Source organism: Bos taurus, chromosome 10 (assembly GCF_002263795.3).
Source record: "Bos taurus isolate L1 Dominette 01449 registration number 42190680 breed Hereford chromosome 10, ARS-UCD2.0, whole genome shotgun sequence".
NCBI classification, from domain to species: domain Eukaryota; kingdom Metazoa; phylum Chordata; class Mammalia; order Artiodactyla; family Bovidae; genus Bos; species Bos taurus.
The window spans coordinates 46,356,705-46,369,725 of NC_037337.1; the positions used below are offsets into that span (position 1 = coordinate 46,356,705).

General features: G+C 36.4%; 1 protein-coding gene across 22 annotated transcripts in view; it reads left to right on the plus strand.

The window, feature by feature from the left end:
- The window catches only part of HERC1 (HECT and RLD domain containing E3 ubiquitin protein ligase family member 1), a 231,896-nt gene that overhangs the window by 190,554 nt on the left and 28,321 nt on the right, over positions 1-13,021 (plus strand). For all 22 annotated transcript variants that reach the window (XM_059890543.1, XM_059890540.1, XM_059890541.1 and 19 more), the window contains 10 exons: positions 518-645; positions 1,640-1,767; positions 2,528-2,728; positions 4,088-4,218; positions 5,752-5,951; positions 6,354-6,459; positions 8,264-8,410; positions 8,758-8,859; positions 9,925-10,098; positions 11,339-11,632. In XM_059890543.1, the coding sequence (XP_059746526.1) occupies positions 518-645; positions 1,640-1,767; positions 2,528-2,728; positions 4,088-4,218; positions 5,752-5,951; positions 6,354-6,459; positions 8,264-8,410; positions 8,758-8,859; positions 9,925-10,098; positions 11,339-11,632 (1,611 nt within the window). The remainder of the gene's footprint in view (positions 1-517; positions 646-1,639; positions 1,768-2,527; positions 2,729-4,087; positions 4,219-5,751; positions 5,952-6,353; positions 6,460-8,263; positions 8,411-8,757; positions 8,860-9,924; positions 10,099-11,338; positions 11,633-13,021) is intronic.

A 13,021-nucleotide genomic window follows, 5' to 3' on the forward strand; every position in this document is an offset into this window, starting at 1 on the left:
CAGATGGGGAATGAGAAGAAAACCAAAGGAATAACCTCACGAAAGATAAGAGCTTATATATGCAAGAGGAGAAGAAGTTGACCCTACTGTTTTAATCTAACCCACTTAGGCCCCTGAGCAGTGACAAGGGAACTTTAGGAAATGAAGACTGACCTCTACTTTCCCAATTTAAAAATCATTTTTTAGTCTTATAATTTGTTTTATAGAACATATTGAATACTTCTATTTTGTTGGATTAAAAAACATTTTTTAATTAAACAAACATGTTTAATTAAGATTGTAACAAGTCTAAGATAATTCAAATGAGTTTGGGCATAGTATTTTAAAGGTATATCTCATATAGGTGTATATTTACAAGCCAATTAGAAAGAATTAGACCATGCATACTGTTTTATAACATGGATACTTTTACAATTTCATGGTAGATTTAATTTTCATTTGATAGAACTCTTTCAAATTACAGAATCATTTGAGTTAAAACTTGCTCACATATTGCTGGACTTTTTATCTTTACTAGGTAATGACTTGTGTTTGGTGTAATAAAAAAGGACTGTTGGCTACAAGTGGCAATGATGGCACCATCCGGGTTTGGAATGTCACCAAGAAGCAGTATTCACTGCAACAGACCTGTGTGTTCAACAGATTGTGAGTAATGGCGTTAGTTCCCTTGGGTAACATTTAAAAATAGGAGAATCCTAAACATGCTTCATCTTGGTTGTGTTAGTATAATCAAATTGTCACTAAAGTTTTTTACAATTTTTTATTTCAGAACAGTTTCCAATGTGTTGTTTTGGTTTTTTGCAAGATAGTATTTAATTAATTAATTAATTTTTGGCTGCACTGGGTCTTCATTGCTGGGCATGGGCTTTCTCTAGTTGTGGTGAGTAGCGGGTACACTCTAGTTGCAGTGCACGAGCTTCTCATTGGGTGACTTCTCTCGTTGCGGAGCACAGGCTCTAGGCACAGGGGCTTCAGTAGTTGCGTTGCACAAACTTAGTTGCCTCTCAGCATGTAGAATCTTCCCAGACCAGGGATCGAATCCCTGTCCCCTGCATTGGCAGATGGTCTCTCAACCACTGGACCACCAAGTCCTGCTAGATAGTAACTTAGAAGATAAAAATATTAACTGTCAATATCTGGACTTACTCAGAATTAAATCAGGGTCTACTCTGCTAACATGTTCAATTCTACAAAACAATAGGCTTATTTTCCATCATTCTTCAAGGATTATTTAGGAATTAAGAGTAATGATATTTCTTCTATAGCACAGTGTAGTATTTTTTCTATTTTTATAGCTAAATATAAAACTTCCCTAGCTATTAGGCAAGCAAGAATCAGTGTGCCCTGAGCAATAATCATATGTATAAACCATGCAGAATCAGAATATCTTTGTTGACAAATTATGTAGTACATTAAATGATGAATTGTCTAAGTAATACTCTTTTGTAATTCTACAATTTTCACATTATGAGAAACACTAGCCATTATGTGATTGTCAAATACTACTGGCCAAGCTTTTGAAATGTAAGAATCTCTGTTTATGTACTACGGTCTATATAAAACCCTTATTTTAAGATTTAGGATTTAGTTTCCTTTTGGATGATGGATTAGAATTCCATACTTACCTGTTGTATTCTAGGGAAGGTGATGCTGAGGAAAGCCTAGGATCACCCAGTGATCCAAGTTTCTCACCTGTTTCCTGGAGTATCAGTGGCAAATACCTAGCTGGGGCTTTGGAAAAGATGGTGAATATCTGGCAAGTTAATGGTAAGAGGCACATAAATACTAGTAAACTACTGAAGGTACTCTTTCTCTTAGCCTTCTAAGTTCAAACATTGGCTTCCCTTCACCTTGAATCTCACAATCTGTTTACCAACTGTGGAAATCTATGCATAGTATGATTTAAATTAAAGAAATAGTATTCATTTCCTGACTTTCATTTCTAAGAGTTTCAATTAACCTGGTAATTGTAAACTAAAAATTCCTTTTATGTACCATTCAGCATTCAGCCTAGGATTAGAGAAGTAGCAATCACTACATTTCCAGCTATGTGTTCTTTTGAATCAGTTGAAATATTTCTGTTAATTTTGTCTCTTCCACAGGTACAAACTCTTGTTGATTTTTAATATATCTCTGGAAAATAAAAATTATTATTGTAATCTTTGGCTTACCAGTATTTTTATTTGCTTTTGCTTAATTGAGAAATTGCTAGCCTTAACTATAGATGAATTTCATATGTTAATTTGGTTTTCAGTAATTATTAGGAAAATTAAGTGGCATTTGTATACTGACATTTCCTTTATTCTTTCTCGTATAAAAGCTATCTCTTTTTGCTATTAATAGTTACAGAAAAACTCGATTTGATAATCAAATGTAGTATATAAATGAAGGATCCAGCCTTGCAGTCTTATTCATTAGTAGGCTATTATGAAATTGGGAACTGCTTTGAGCGTGTTAAATAGTACTTCTTTTTGTTATTGCTCTTAAGAATTAAATGACAACTAGTTAACATTTTTTCCTTCTCTAGGAGGAAAAGGGTTAGTAGATATTCAGCCTCATTGGGTATCTGCTCTGGCTTGGCCAGAAGAGGGTCCATCTACAGCCTGGTCAGGAGAGTCTCCAGAATTGTTGTTGGTGGGACGGATGGATGGATCTCTAGGACTGATTGAAGTTGTTGATGTATCCACCATGCACCGTCGAGAACTGGAGCATTGCTATCGAAAGGATGGTAAATGATTAGACTTGTATCTGGTTGAGAAAGTGTTCCCTCTAATCAAATAGATATACTCTTTCAGCAAATGCTGAGTAAATAAAAAATTTTGGTTTTGTTTTCTAAATTGCCCAGTTGGTATTTCATTTTAGTTAGCTGCTAAGTTGAAAGATAGTTCTCTATCAACTCCTACCACACATTACTGCCAAAATAAGACCTAAATTACTATTTATCTTTTGTGTAAGTGTCTGAACACTTATAGTGCTCTTGAGGTCTCTCTACAAAGTTGAGAATGTCCAAGAGGAAAAAAGATAATAACCATTGATGGAGATGAAATTGTTAACAAATGTGTGAAATTAAGGAAATGAGGAAGGAGGAGGAGGAGAGGGATGTTCCTGATTTGAGAGTCATACTAGGAAGCCTTTCACTTATTTTCTCACTCTCTTCATTTTGGATGGCTCAGCATCATACTGAACAGTTCTGTTAGATGATTTGGGGGAGTAGGATATCTCACAGATCCTAGGCCCAGCTTCTGTGGTACTCTTTTAACAGAACAGAACAGGTTTTTTGGTTTGTTTTTTTTGTTGTTGTTGTTTTTTTTTAGATTTTTAAAATAGATAATACCATCATATGGTTCAAAAATTTTAGTTTAAAAAGATACAGTGGGAAATTCCCTGGCAGTCCAGTGGTTAGGACTCTGTACTTCCACTGCAGGGGACACAGATTTGATCCCTGTTCAAGGAACTAAGATCCCACATGCCACAAGGCATGGCAAAAAAAGAAATAAAAAGGTTTACAATGCAAAGCCTTTCTCACATTTACTCAACTCCCATGTCCCCATTGTACTCCCACAGAAACTGTTTTTTACTTCTTTTGTAGCCTTCTGGTATTACATATACTAAAACAAATATGGATATAGATTGTTAGAATATAACATGTTTGATAGATTATGCAAACACACAGAATAGGCAATATTAAGCAAAAGAAAGGGTAGGTAATTTTTTACCTAAGAGTTGGATTATTTCACTTGTTAGTTTCATGGTAGATTCTGGTCCAAAAGGAGAGAGCCTAAAATGACTTAAAATCAGCAAGGGAATTCAATTTTTGTTTCTCTTTTTCAAAAACCACTTGAAAAGAATGAAAGATTAAAAATGAGATACTCCTTATCACTTACAAATAACACCTTTAAAGTGGGTTGCATGAAATCCCTGCTCTAAGCCTACATTTTGTCTAAATGCATTAAAGAGATGTTTGTAAACTTACTTCCAGTAGTTGTAGTGGTATATATTTGTTGCAAAGTCTCTTTTAAAGTGAGACAACGACAAATAAGTCTCTCATTTTCTTTATAAAATTTTTATTTTGTTTTTATCATGTTAGTGTCTGTAACTTGCATTGCTTGGTTCAGTGAAGACAGACCATTTGCAGTGGGATATTTTGATGGAAAATTGTTACTGGGAACAAAGGAACCACTTGAGAAAGGAGGCATTGTTCTAATTGATGCACATAAGGTAAAGCATCTTTACCAAATTATTACTTTTTCTTATTTTATACTGTAGTATTGCTTGATACTAGTTTCTCAAAAAATGTTTTTTACCTCAGTCACTTGTGATTTAATATTCTGTTGTTATACAAAGTTTTTGGACCATGTATATAAATGGAGAAGTCTGTGTAAGAAAGCCGTTGAGGTAAGAGATAAAACCGAAACAGTGATATAGGATACCTTGGTCAGAGTACCTCCCAGTAATGCTGGCAATTCCATTTATGAAGAATGATTCCGTTACCTTAAACAGAAGTTACCAATTCAGAAGCTTATGGGGCCACTAGTTAAGTAACATAAATTCATGAAGCCAGTTGGAACGTTGGAACGTGTGAAGGAGGGTAAAATAGTCAGAGGAATAGAGCCTATTATACAGAGTGAAGTAAGTCAGAAAGAGAAAAACAAATATTGTGTACTAGCACATGTATATGGAATCTAGAAAGATGGTACTAATGAACTTACTTGCCAAGCGGTAGTGGAGACACTAGACATTGAGCACAGACTTATCGACACAGCTGGTGGGAGAGGAAGGAGAGGGTGGGATGGATGGAGAGAGTAATATGGAAACGTACATTACCATATGTAAAATAAATAGCCAATGGGAATTTGCTGATAAGACTCAGGGAACTCAAACAGGGCTCGGGAACAAACTAGAGCGGTGGGATGGCAAGGGAGATGGGAGGGATGTTCAAGTGGGAGGGGCCATGGGTAAACCTATGGCCAATTCATGTTGATGTTTGGTAGAAACCAATACAATATTGTGAAAAATTATCCTTCAATTAAAAGCAATTATCCTTCAATTAAAAATAAATTTAAAAAAAATCAGAAGAACCCAGTGAAGACAACCGTATAAACATAAAACATGTCCCAGATTCTCATAGTATTAGCTATTTTTGGTGTAAGAGATTCTTCTTTTAAAAAAAAAGCCTCTTCTTTTTCATATTTTGATAATCAGTAGTTAATAAAAATACCTTTAAAAATGATGATGAAAGATAACATATTCCTTCTGAATTAGAATTTCATAATTCATTCATCAAGTAACATTTATTGGGCTTTGACTGCAGCAAATATATATAATGCAGCAAATATATATATTTATATATATATAAACGATGAGTTAGTTAGTGGTTGGAAATAATGTAATAGTATCTAATTTGCATAAAATGTCCATTTCAAAATAATTGAGTGATAGAAGTATGAAGAAGTGAAGTGAAGTGAAGTCGCTCAGTTGTGTCTGACTCTTTACGACCCTGTGGACTGTAGCCTACCAGGCTCCTCAATCCATGGAATTCTCCAAGCAAGAAGACTGGAGTGGGTTGCCATTTCCTTCTCCAGGGGATCTTCCCAACCCAGGGATCGAATATGGGACTCCCTCATTACAGGCAGATGCTTTACCATCTGAGCCACCAGGGAAGCGATAGAAGTATAGGTCATAAATTACTAAGTTTTAAGTGTTTGTAAAGTAAGCATTACTATGGTATTTTTCTCCCTCTACCATTTTAAGGATACTCTTACTAGTATGAAGTGGGACCCAACAGGTCATATTCTTATGACATGTGCCAAAGAAGAAAATGTGAAACTCTGGGGACCAATTTCAGGGTGCTGGCGCTGTCTACATTCACTCTGCCATCCATCTATTGTAAATGGCATTGCTTGGTGCAGCCTTCCAGGAAAAGGATCCAAGTTGCATTTACTGATGGCCACGTATGTTATAAATTTGTGTGTGTGTGTGTCTTAATCTTTATATTAGTGTAGCCTGTTACTTGCATTTTAAGTGTGGCTTCTCAAGAATTTTAAACTGTTTATTACCAGTTATTCTTAAAATATATAATACCATAAGATTACTGTAGAGAAATAAAGAACAGTTTTCCAATGTGAAGCTTTGGCTATGCAATCCAAAGATATGCCATCTCCTTTATCCCATGTAATATTGGTAAAAACATGGGTCCTACTTGTATTTCTTGTGAAATTATAGCATACCTACCACAAATAAATTTTTTAAATATATTGTAGTAGTTCTATCAGGTCTTAATTGATTGCTGTTTGAAAATATTTTTACTTCTATATATTGACATGTTTTGGTTTTATGTGATCAAATTTTTCAAGTGGCTGTCAGAGTGGCTTAGTATGTGTTTGGCGTATTCCCCAAGATACCACACAGACCAGTGTGACTAGTTCAGAAGGATGGTGGGACCAGGAATCAAGTTGCCAGGTAAGTGTTCTAGTGTTTTTTCAAGACTTTATTTGAAACCTTAGATAGTATATGTTATCAAGTAGTCCTCCTACTTGGTATCTCAAATGTCAAGAATATTTAGGGAAATGTGAATAATTGTCATACTTTGTATGCTTTTTGAATTAGCTTTATTTATTTTTTTTTATAAGTCAGAGATACCATAATTACTTGTTAAGGGGAGATACTCAGTAAATATCAAGTGTTGATCATTTATGGTATATAATTGACACTACCAGTAGGTGAGTCCCAAGTTAAAGGTTTTTGGTACAGTGAAGTAGGAACACCACAGGAGCACTCCTATCCAAAGTATCTTCTACTGAAACCAGAATTCCATCTATAGAACCATTCCTTTACATTAAACAGAGGTTAAAAATTAGAGTAGACAGGAAATTTCCTGGTGGCCCAGTGGTTAGGACTTGGCACTTTCACTGCTGTAGCCCCAGGATCAGTCCATGGTCAGGGAACTAAGATGCCAAAATGCATGATGTGGCCGAAAATGAAAATTACAGTAGATGCTCACAGAGCAGTCTGGGTAAATAACGTAAATTCACAAAGCTGGGAATTGGAAGGTATGGAGAAGGTAAAACACTCCCCACCACACACACTCTCTATCTCGGAGAATGTAAAATACTCCACACACACACACACCCCCACCCACCCCAGGAGTGCATATGCTTCATACATACATACATGCACACACCCAGGGGTGCACAGCTTCATATAAAGGGCATAACTGCCACAAGCTGATTGCCACCCTCTAGAAATGAGATCCTATTGTTACCGGATTGCCTAATTTTTTTGATAGAAACCAAAAATTCAGTGTTTTAAGTAAAATTTCCCAATACTAAACATTGGCATCTGACTCGAAAATTCCTTAAAACCCTGGGTGGCCAGTTGAATTATATCCCTGAGTTTCCAGTTTGCAGCTTCTGTTGCTTTCTTTTTTGTTTATGATACAAATACTCCTAGAGGAAATACATTATGTCATTTTTGGGTAAATGAGTATATCTGGTATTATACTGTCTAGTAACTAAAAGGAAAAGGGAGCTTGAAGACAGAAAGAGGTGAGGAGAGTGGGTAGCTCACTACTAGGAAGAAAATACCACAGGAGCAGAGGTAAGAGCACTTGAGATAAATCTGATTTGCCCTCTCTGCTAAAAAGTAGCCCTTTGGACAGGCCTTAGCTATCTCATTGCTAAAACCTGCAGAGCAAACATGAGATTAAGTTGAGATTAAATACCATGTGACAGACAGAACCATAACAGAAAAAGGAACCTGTTTGTATGGCACCAGCATGTGCAATTTACAAATGTTAGAGGCAAAAAATGAAAATTACATAAAGCGAAATTTTAAAATTAAAACACTCATTAAAAAGTAGAAGTGGACTTCCCTGGTGGTCCAGTGGTTAAGACTGCACTTCGATTGCAGGGGATGGGGCTTGATCCTTGGTCAGGGAACTAAGATCCCACGTGTTTGTGGCAGTGTCCCCCTGCCCCTGCAAAAGGTAAAAGTTAGAATTTTTCCTATTTCTGAGGGATAATTGAAACAAATGTAGTCTGTTTGAAGAGTAGGGAACTAGATTACAAGTACAACAACAGAAAAAAGATGCAATAGCATCAGTGAAGGAGAACCAGGTTTGTATCTTATTATTTTCCGTCAGGCTGACCCTTATGAGAAAGTTGTCCTTCCCTCTTCCCAACTTTATACTGAAATATAAAATTTCCAAGAATGAATTATAAATTGTTTTAATTTCAATGTTTGTTAAAAATAAAATTAATTGCAGGATGGATATAGGAAATCAGTTGGAGCCAAGTGTGTTTATCAGTTGCGAGGACACATCACCCCTGTACGGACCGTTGCCTTTAGTTCTGATGGGTTGGCCCTGGTGTCTGGTGGATTAGGTGGCCTTATGAACATTTGGTCTTTAAGGGTAAGAGTATAGATGTTATTTTCATCTTCAGAAATGTTTATATATTAATTTACATACATTAAAAGTTAACCCAACCAATCTTAGGAGTATTTTGTGTAATAATATCTTGAATATTGAAGAAACCCTTTTCAGAATTCTCTGCCCTTTAATTTTTCTTAGTGATGTATTTTTAAAGTTCTTCTAAAAAGGTCCTAGAGAATTGGATAGTAATATGCAGTTTGACATTGCCGAATTTAGCTAAATGTAGGTTTTAGAATAAGTTTTTGTGAATGTGAAGTATACATTTAAAATGTAAGTAATGGCTAACCAGTTAAGGAGTGTGTATTGATCAATACATTTCATTTTAGGATGGCTCTGTCTTGCAAACTGTTGTGATTGGCTCTGGAGCTATTCAGACCACAGTATGGATTCCAGATGTTGGGGTGGCTGCTTGCTCAAATAGATCAAAGGTAATTTTATAATTAAATCAAATCATAAGTTGTTAACCTCTAAGGTATCTTTGAAATCGTAGTCCAAGGATCCCACTTTAAGAGGAGAAAACTGATATCCAGAGGGATTTTTACTTGCCCAAGATAATGCAACTATCTAGTGGCAGAAGGAAAACTAGAACCTAGTACTCTTCTATACACTGTACTTTGGGGAAAATGCTTAATTATTGAATGACTTTCCACTGGAAGTTATAAAGAGAACTTTTTACTTTCTGCCATGATTTTTGAAATAGGACTAAATTATCTTAAAATAATTTTCCCTAAAAAGAAGGACCACCTCATAAACCTTTCACTCAAGTATTCAGAATAGATCTTGGCTTTCAAATTTAATGTTCTAGTAAAAAATACTAGCCCTCTTCTGTGAAATAATTTTGTGATGACATTATCTCTTACAGTCCATGGGGTTGCAAAGAGTCGGACATGACTAAGTGACTTCACTTTCACTTCATATCTTACAATATTGCTTTTCATACCCCTAATGAGTAGTGCCAATATCCTGCTTTGGTTTACATTTTATGTGGTTAAGTAATATTAAAATAGAGCTATAAACCTGCATGAACAGTCCTACTAGATGTAAAATATAGAATCGGACCATAGGTAGTAGTGGCCTGCATAGAATAAACCATAGAGCCATAGGGCAGTGCTGCTTCTCCTGTAGATGTGTGTCAGTCAGCAGAGTACTGCTTCCTCTAGTATCCCTTTGATCATGTCAGACTGTTGAAATATCCTGGATGATTTTCCTATAAGTCCTATGAAATAGCAAATAATTAATGTCTCTTTAAGAAGAATCAGCTAATTCAAGGTAGTTCACAAATTTTATAGTTATTTCTTATTCACTTTTTTTTACCTTAGACAAAATTTAGGATGTTTTGAAGTTCCTAGGCATTAAAAGTATAGCATAAAATGTCTAAAAGGCAAAAGTATTTAATGCAGTTATTGGAAGGAATTTCTCATATATAAATGGTGGTGGAATTGCCTCTCTTTTATTTAAACAAATATCATGTGGCATGGTTTCTTTTTCATCAGGATGTTTTGGTCGTGAATTGTACAGCAGAATGGACTGCTGCCAATCATGTTTTAGCAACCTGTAGGACAGCACTGAAACAACAAGGTATTCTGGGATTAAACATGGCTCCCTGCATGAGAGCATTTCTGGAGCGGCTACCCATGATGCTTCAGGAGCAGTATGCATATGAAAAGGTAACTGATTACAGTCACTCTTGCAGATATACAGATGACTGGTGCTTTGGAATTTGAACTGTAGCTTTGAATTTATCCCTTAAAAGTATGAGATCTGAGTAAAATAAGTGGGGCTATTTGGGCAGAAGCAAATGAAAAAAAGTCATGCCTACAATTGTTCAGTAATCCTAAACCTGCTTTTACTTTATTTTAGTGGGAGTAAAATTTTTAAATAACCCTCAGATTTGTATAGTGCTTCTGTCATTCTTTTTCAGATTATTTGTTCATTCAAAACCTCTTTAAACCCCCTGTACTTCAGAGTACATCATCTTCCCTTTTCTAACCCAAATATCTATTTCTGTGTGGCTTTGCTATCCCAAAGTTGGGAGGTGGAGTGGATATGGGCATCAGAGTAAATATCCTGTCCACTTATCAGGTGAATATTTGTGGAAAGTTTAGTGGAAGAGCTAAGGTTGAACTAAATAAGCAGGGTCATTAAATACTAGAATGGGAAATATGGAGTTTGGACTTTGTGCCCAGGTCATGATCCTGTGTAACCTGTCTTCCAGCCCTCAGTAGTCACAGCATGCTGCTCTGAAGCAAAGTTCTTTGGGGTTTTTTCCTTTTTGTTTGTTTGTTTGTGGCTGTGCTACACTGATCAGCTGTTACCATACCCAGTTAATTTCAATGAGGTTTGCCCAGGTTTTCTTTTCTGAATCACTCAGTCACTCACAAAGTTGCTCTAGTACATCTAGGGAGGACAGTGGAAGAAGTCTGTCTTTGGTGGCTACCAGGGTTCTTTTGGTAAAGGAGGAATGTGAGAGGGTGCAGGTCTCCATGGTTCAATTTTCTGCCCTTTTTTTGCTATTGTTAACTAACAACAAAAAACTGTAAAACTGTAATGAAAATATGCTGAATGCAGTGTAGTGTCTTGGATTGACTCTTGGAACAGAAAAGGAACATAGTGGGAAGCACCATGAAGTTTTGTGGTTTAGTTATTATTGTAACCAATGTTAATTTCTTAGTTTTCATTAATGTACCATGGTTATATAAGATGTTAACATTAGAGGTGATTGGGGTTTTATAGGAATTCTCTGCACTAATCTCTATAACTCTATGTGCCTAAAATTATTTCAAAGTAAAAAGCTTAAAAAAGAACCAGTAAAGTTACAATATGACTACAGGCTTTCAGAATGCAGTAGGCTAATTTATAATATTTGGCAGAGGCCCTTCAGCATCGTATCCCTGCCTTTTCTTTTAGCCTCATGTGGTTTGTGGAGACCAGCTTGTTCACAGCCCCTATATGCAGTGTCTGGCTTCCCTTGCTGTGGGACTTCATCTGGATCAGCTGCTGTGTAATCCGCCAGTGCCCCCACACCACCAGCACTGCCTCCCTGACCCTGCATCCTGGAATCCAAATGAGTGGGCCTGGTTAGAGTGCTTTTCCACCACCATAAAAGCTGCTGAAGCCCTGACAAATGGAGCACAGTTTCCAGAATCTTTTACTGTTCCAGATCTAGAGCCTGTTCCAGAGGATGAACTTGTACTCCTAATGGTAAGTGTCGTATGAGCTACTACTATATGTAACTGAGATTGTGTTATATGGATGTTTAACAAATAGCAGACAAACAGTAAGTATTTGCTGGCTTGAATAGAGCAAGAAGCAACCCTTAGATAAACTCAAAATATTTTGCTTTCAGATAGTCACCTTCAGTCTGATAAAAGGTTTCTATGGTGACAGGGATTGATTATGAGAATTGTGGAGCTTGTATAAACTTGCTAGTTTTCAAAAACATCATCCCATATTTTCTCATTTTCTTGTTCTTAGGTACCTTGTTAGTATACATATATATTTGTAAATATATTTTAGCATCTTTTCCTGGCCATCTTTTTAGATTTATTCCATATATAGATTCTAAATTATTTAGCACTTCAAACATGTTTAATAGAATCTGAGAAGGCATTTTAGTTGTCATTTCTTTGTGATTGTATTTGAGAGTGTCTAGACACTAAACTGTGATAGAGATAAAATGCCTGGGTAGATAGTGCAGGCCAGCAGTTGATCTAACAACCCCCTTACCTAATTAAGATTTATATAAACAAACATTTGAATATATTAATATATATACAATGTAAAACATTGTATTGTTCATATATTCAAATATATATTCACATATTTGAATATATTCATTTATTGAATATTTATTTGTGGATAAATGAACTTACCAATTCATTTATTAAATATATTCATATATTCAAAAATATGTGAATTGAAGAAAATGAGCAAACTCCGGGAGATGGTAAAGGACAAGGAAGCCTGGCGTGCTGCAGTCCTTGGGGTCGCAAAGAGTAGGACATGACTAAGTCACTAAACATGGAGAAGGAAATGGCAACCCACTCCAGTGTTCTTGCCTGGAGAATCCCAGGGACGGCAGAGCCTGGTGGGCTGCTTTCTCTGGGGTCGCACAGAGTCGGACACAACTGAAGTGACTTAGCAGCAGCAGCAGCAGCAAGTGACTAAACAACAAGAACAATCTAAATATAGATTATTTTAGTCAGAAAGTATTCTCCTGAGCTCATTTCTCTCAAGTATGTCATATGTAGATGAGGAAACTGAAGCCTAGAAAGATGAAGTGACTTGCCCACAACTGTTGGAGTTCACAGGGGTGATGGCTCCTGCAAATGACCTTGTACCTGTGGGTGCTCAGAAGTGATTAGCTTTGAATCTCCAATATGTTAGTGATAGTTGATGGTAAAGGATTTTATCAGCTCAGTGCAGTTCAATCACTCAGTCATATCCGACTCTTTGTGACCCCATGATACGCAGCACGCCAGGCCTCCCTGTCCATCACCAACTCCCGGAGTTTACCCAAACTCATACCATCAAGTCAGTGATGCCATCCAACCATCTCGTCCTCTTGTTGTCCCCTTCTCCTCCTGCCCT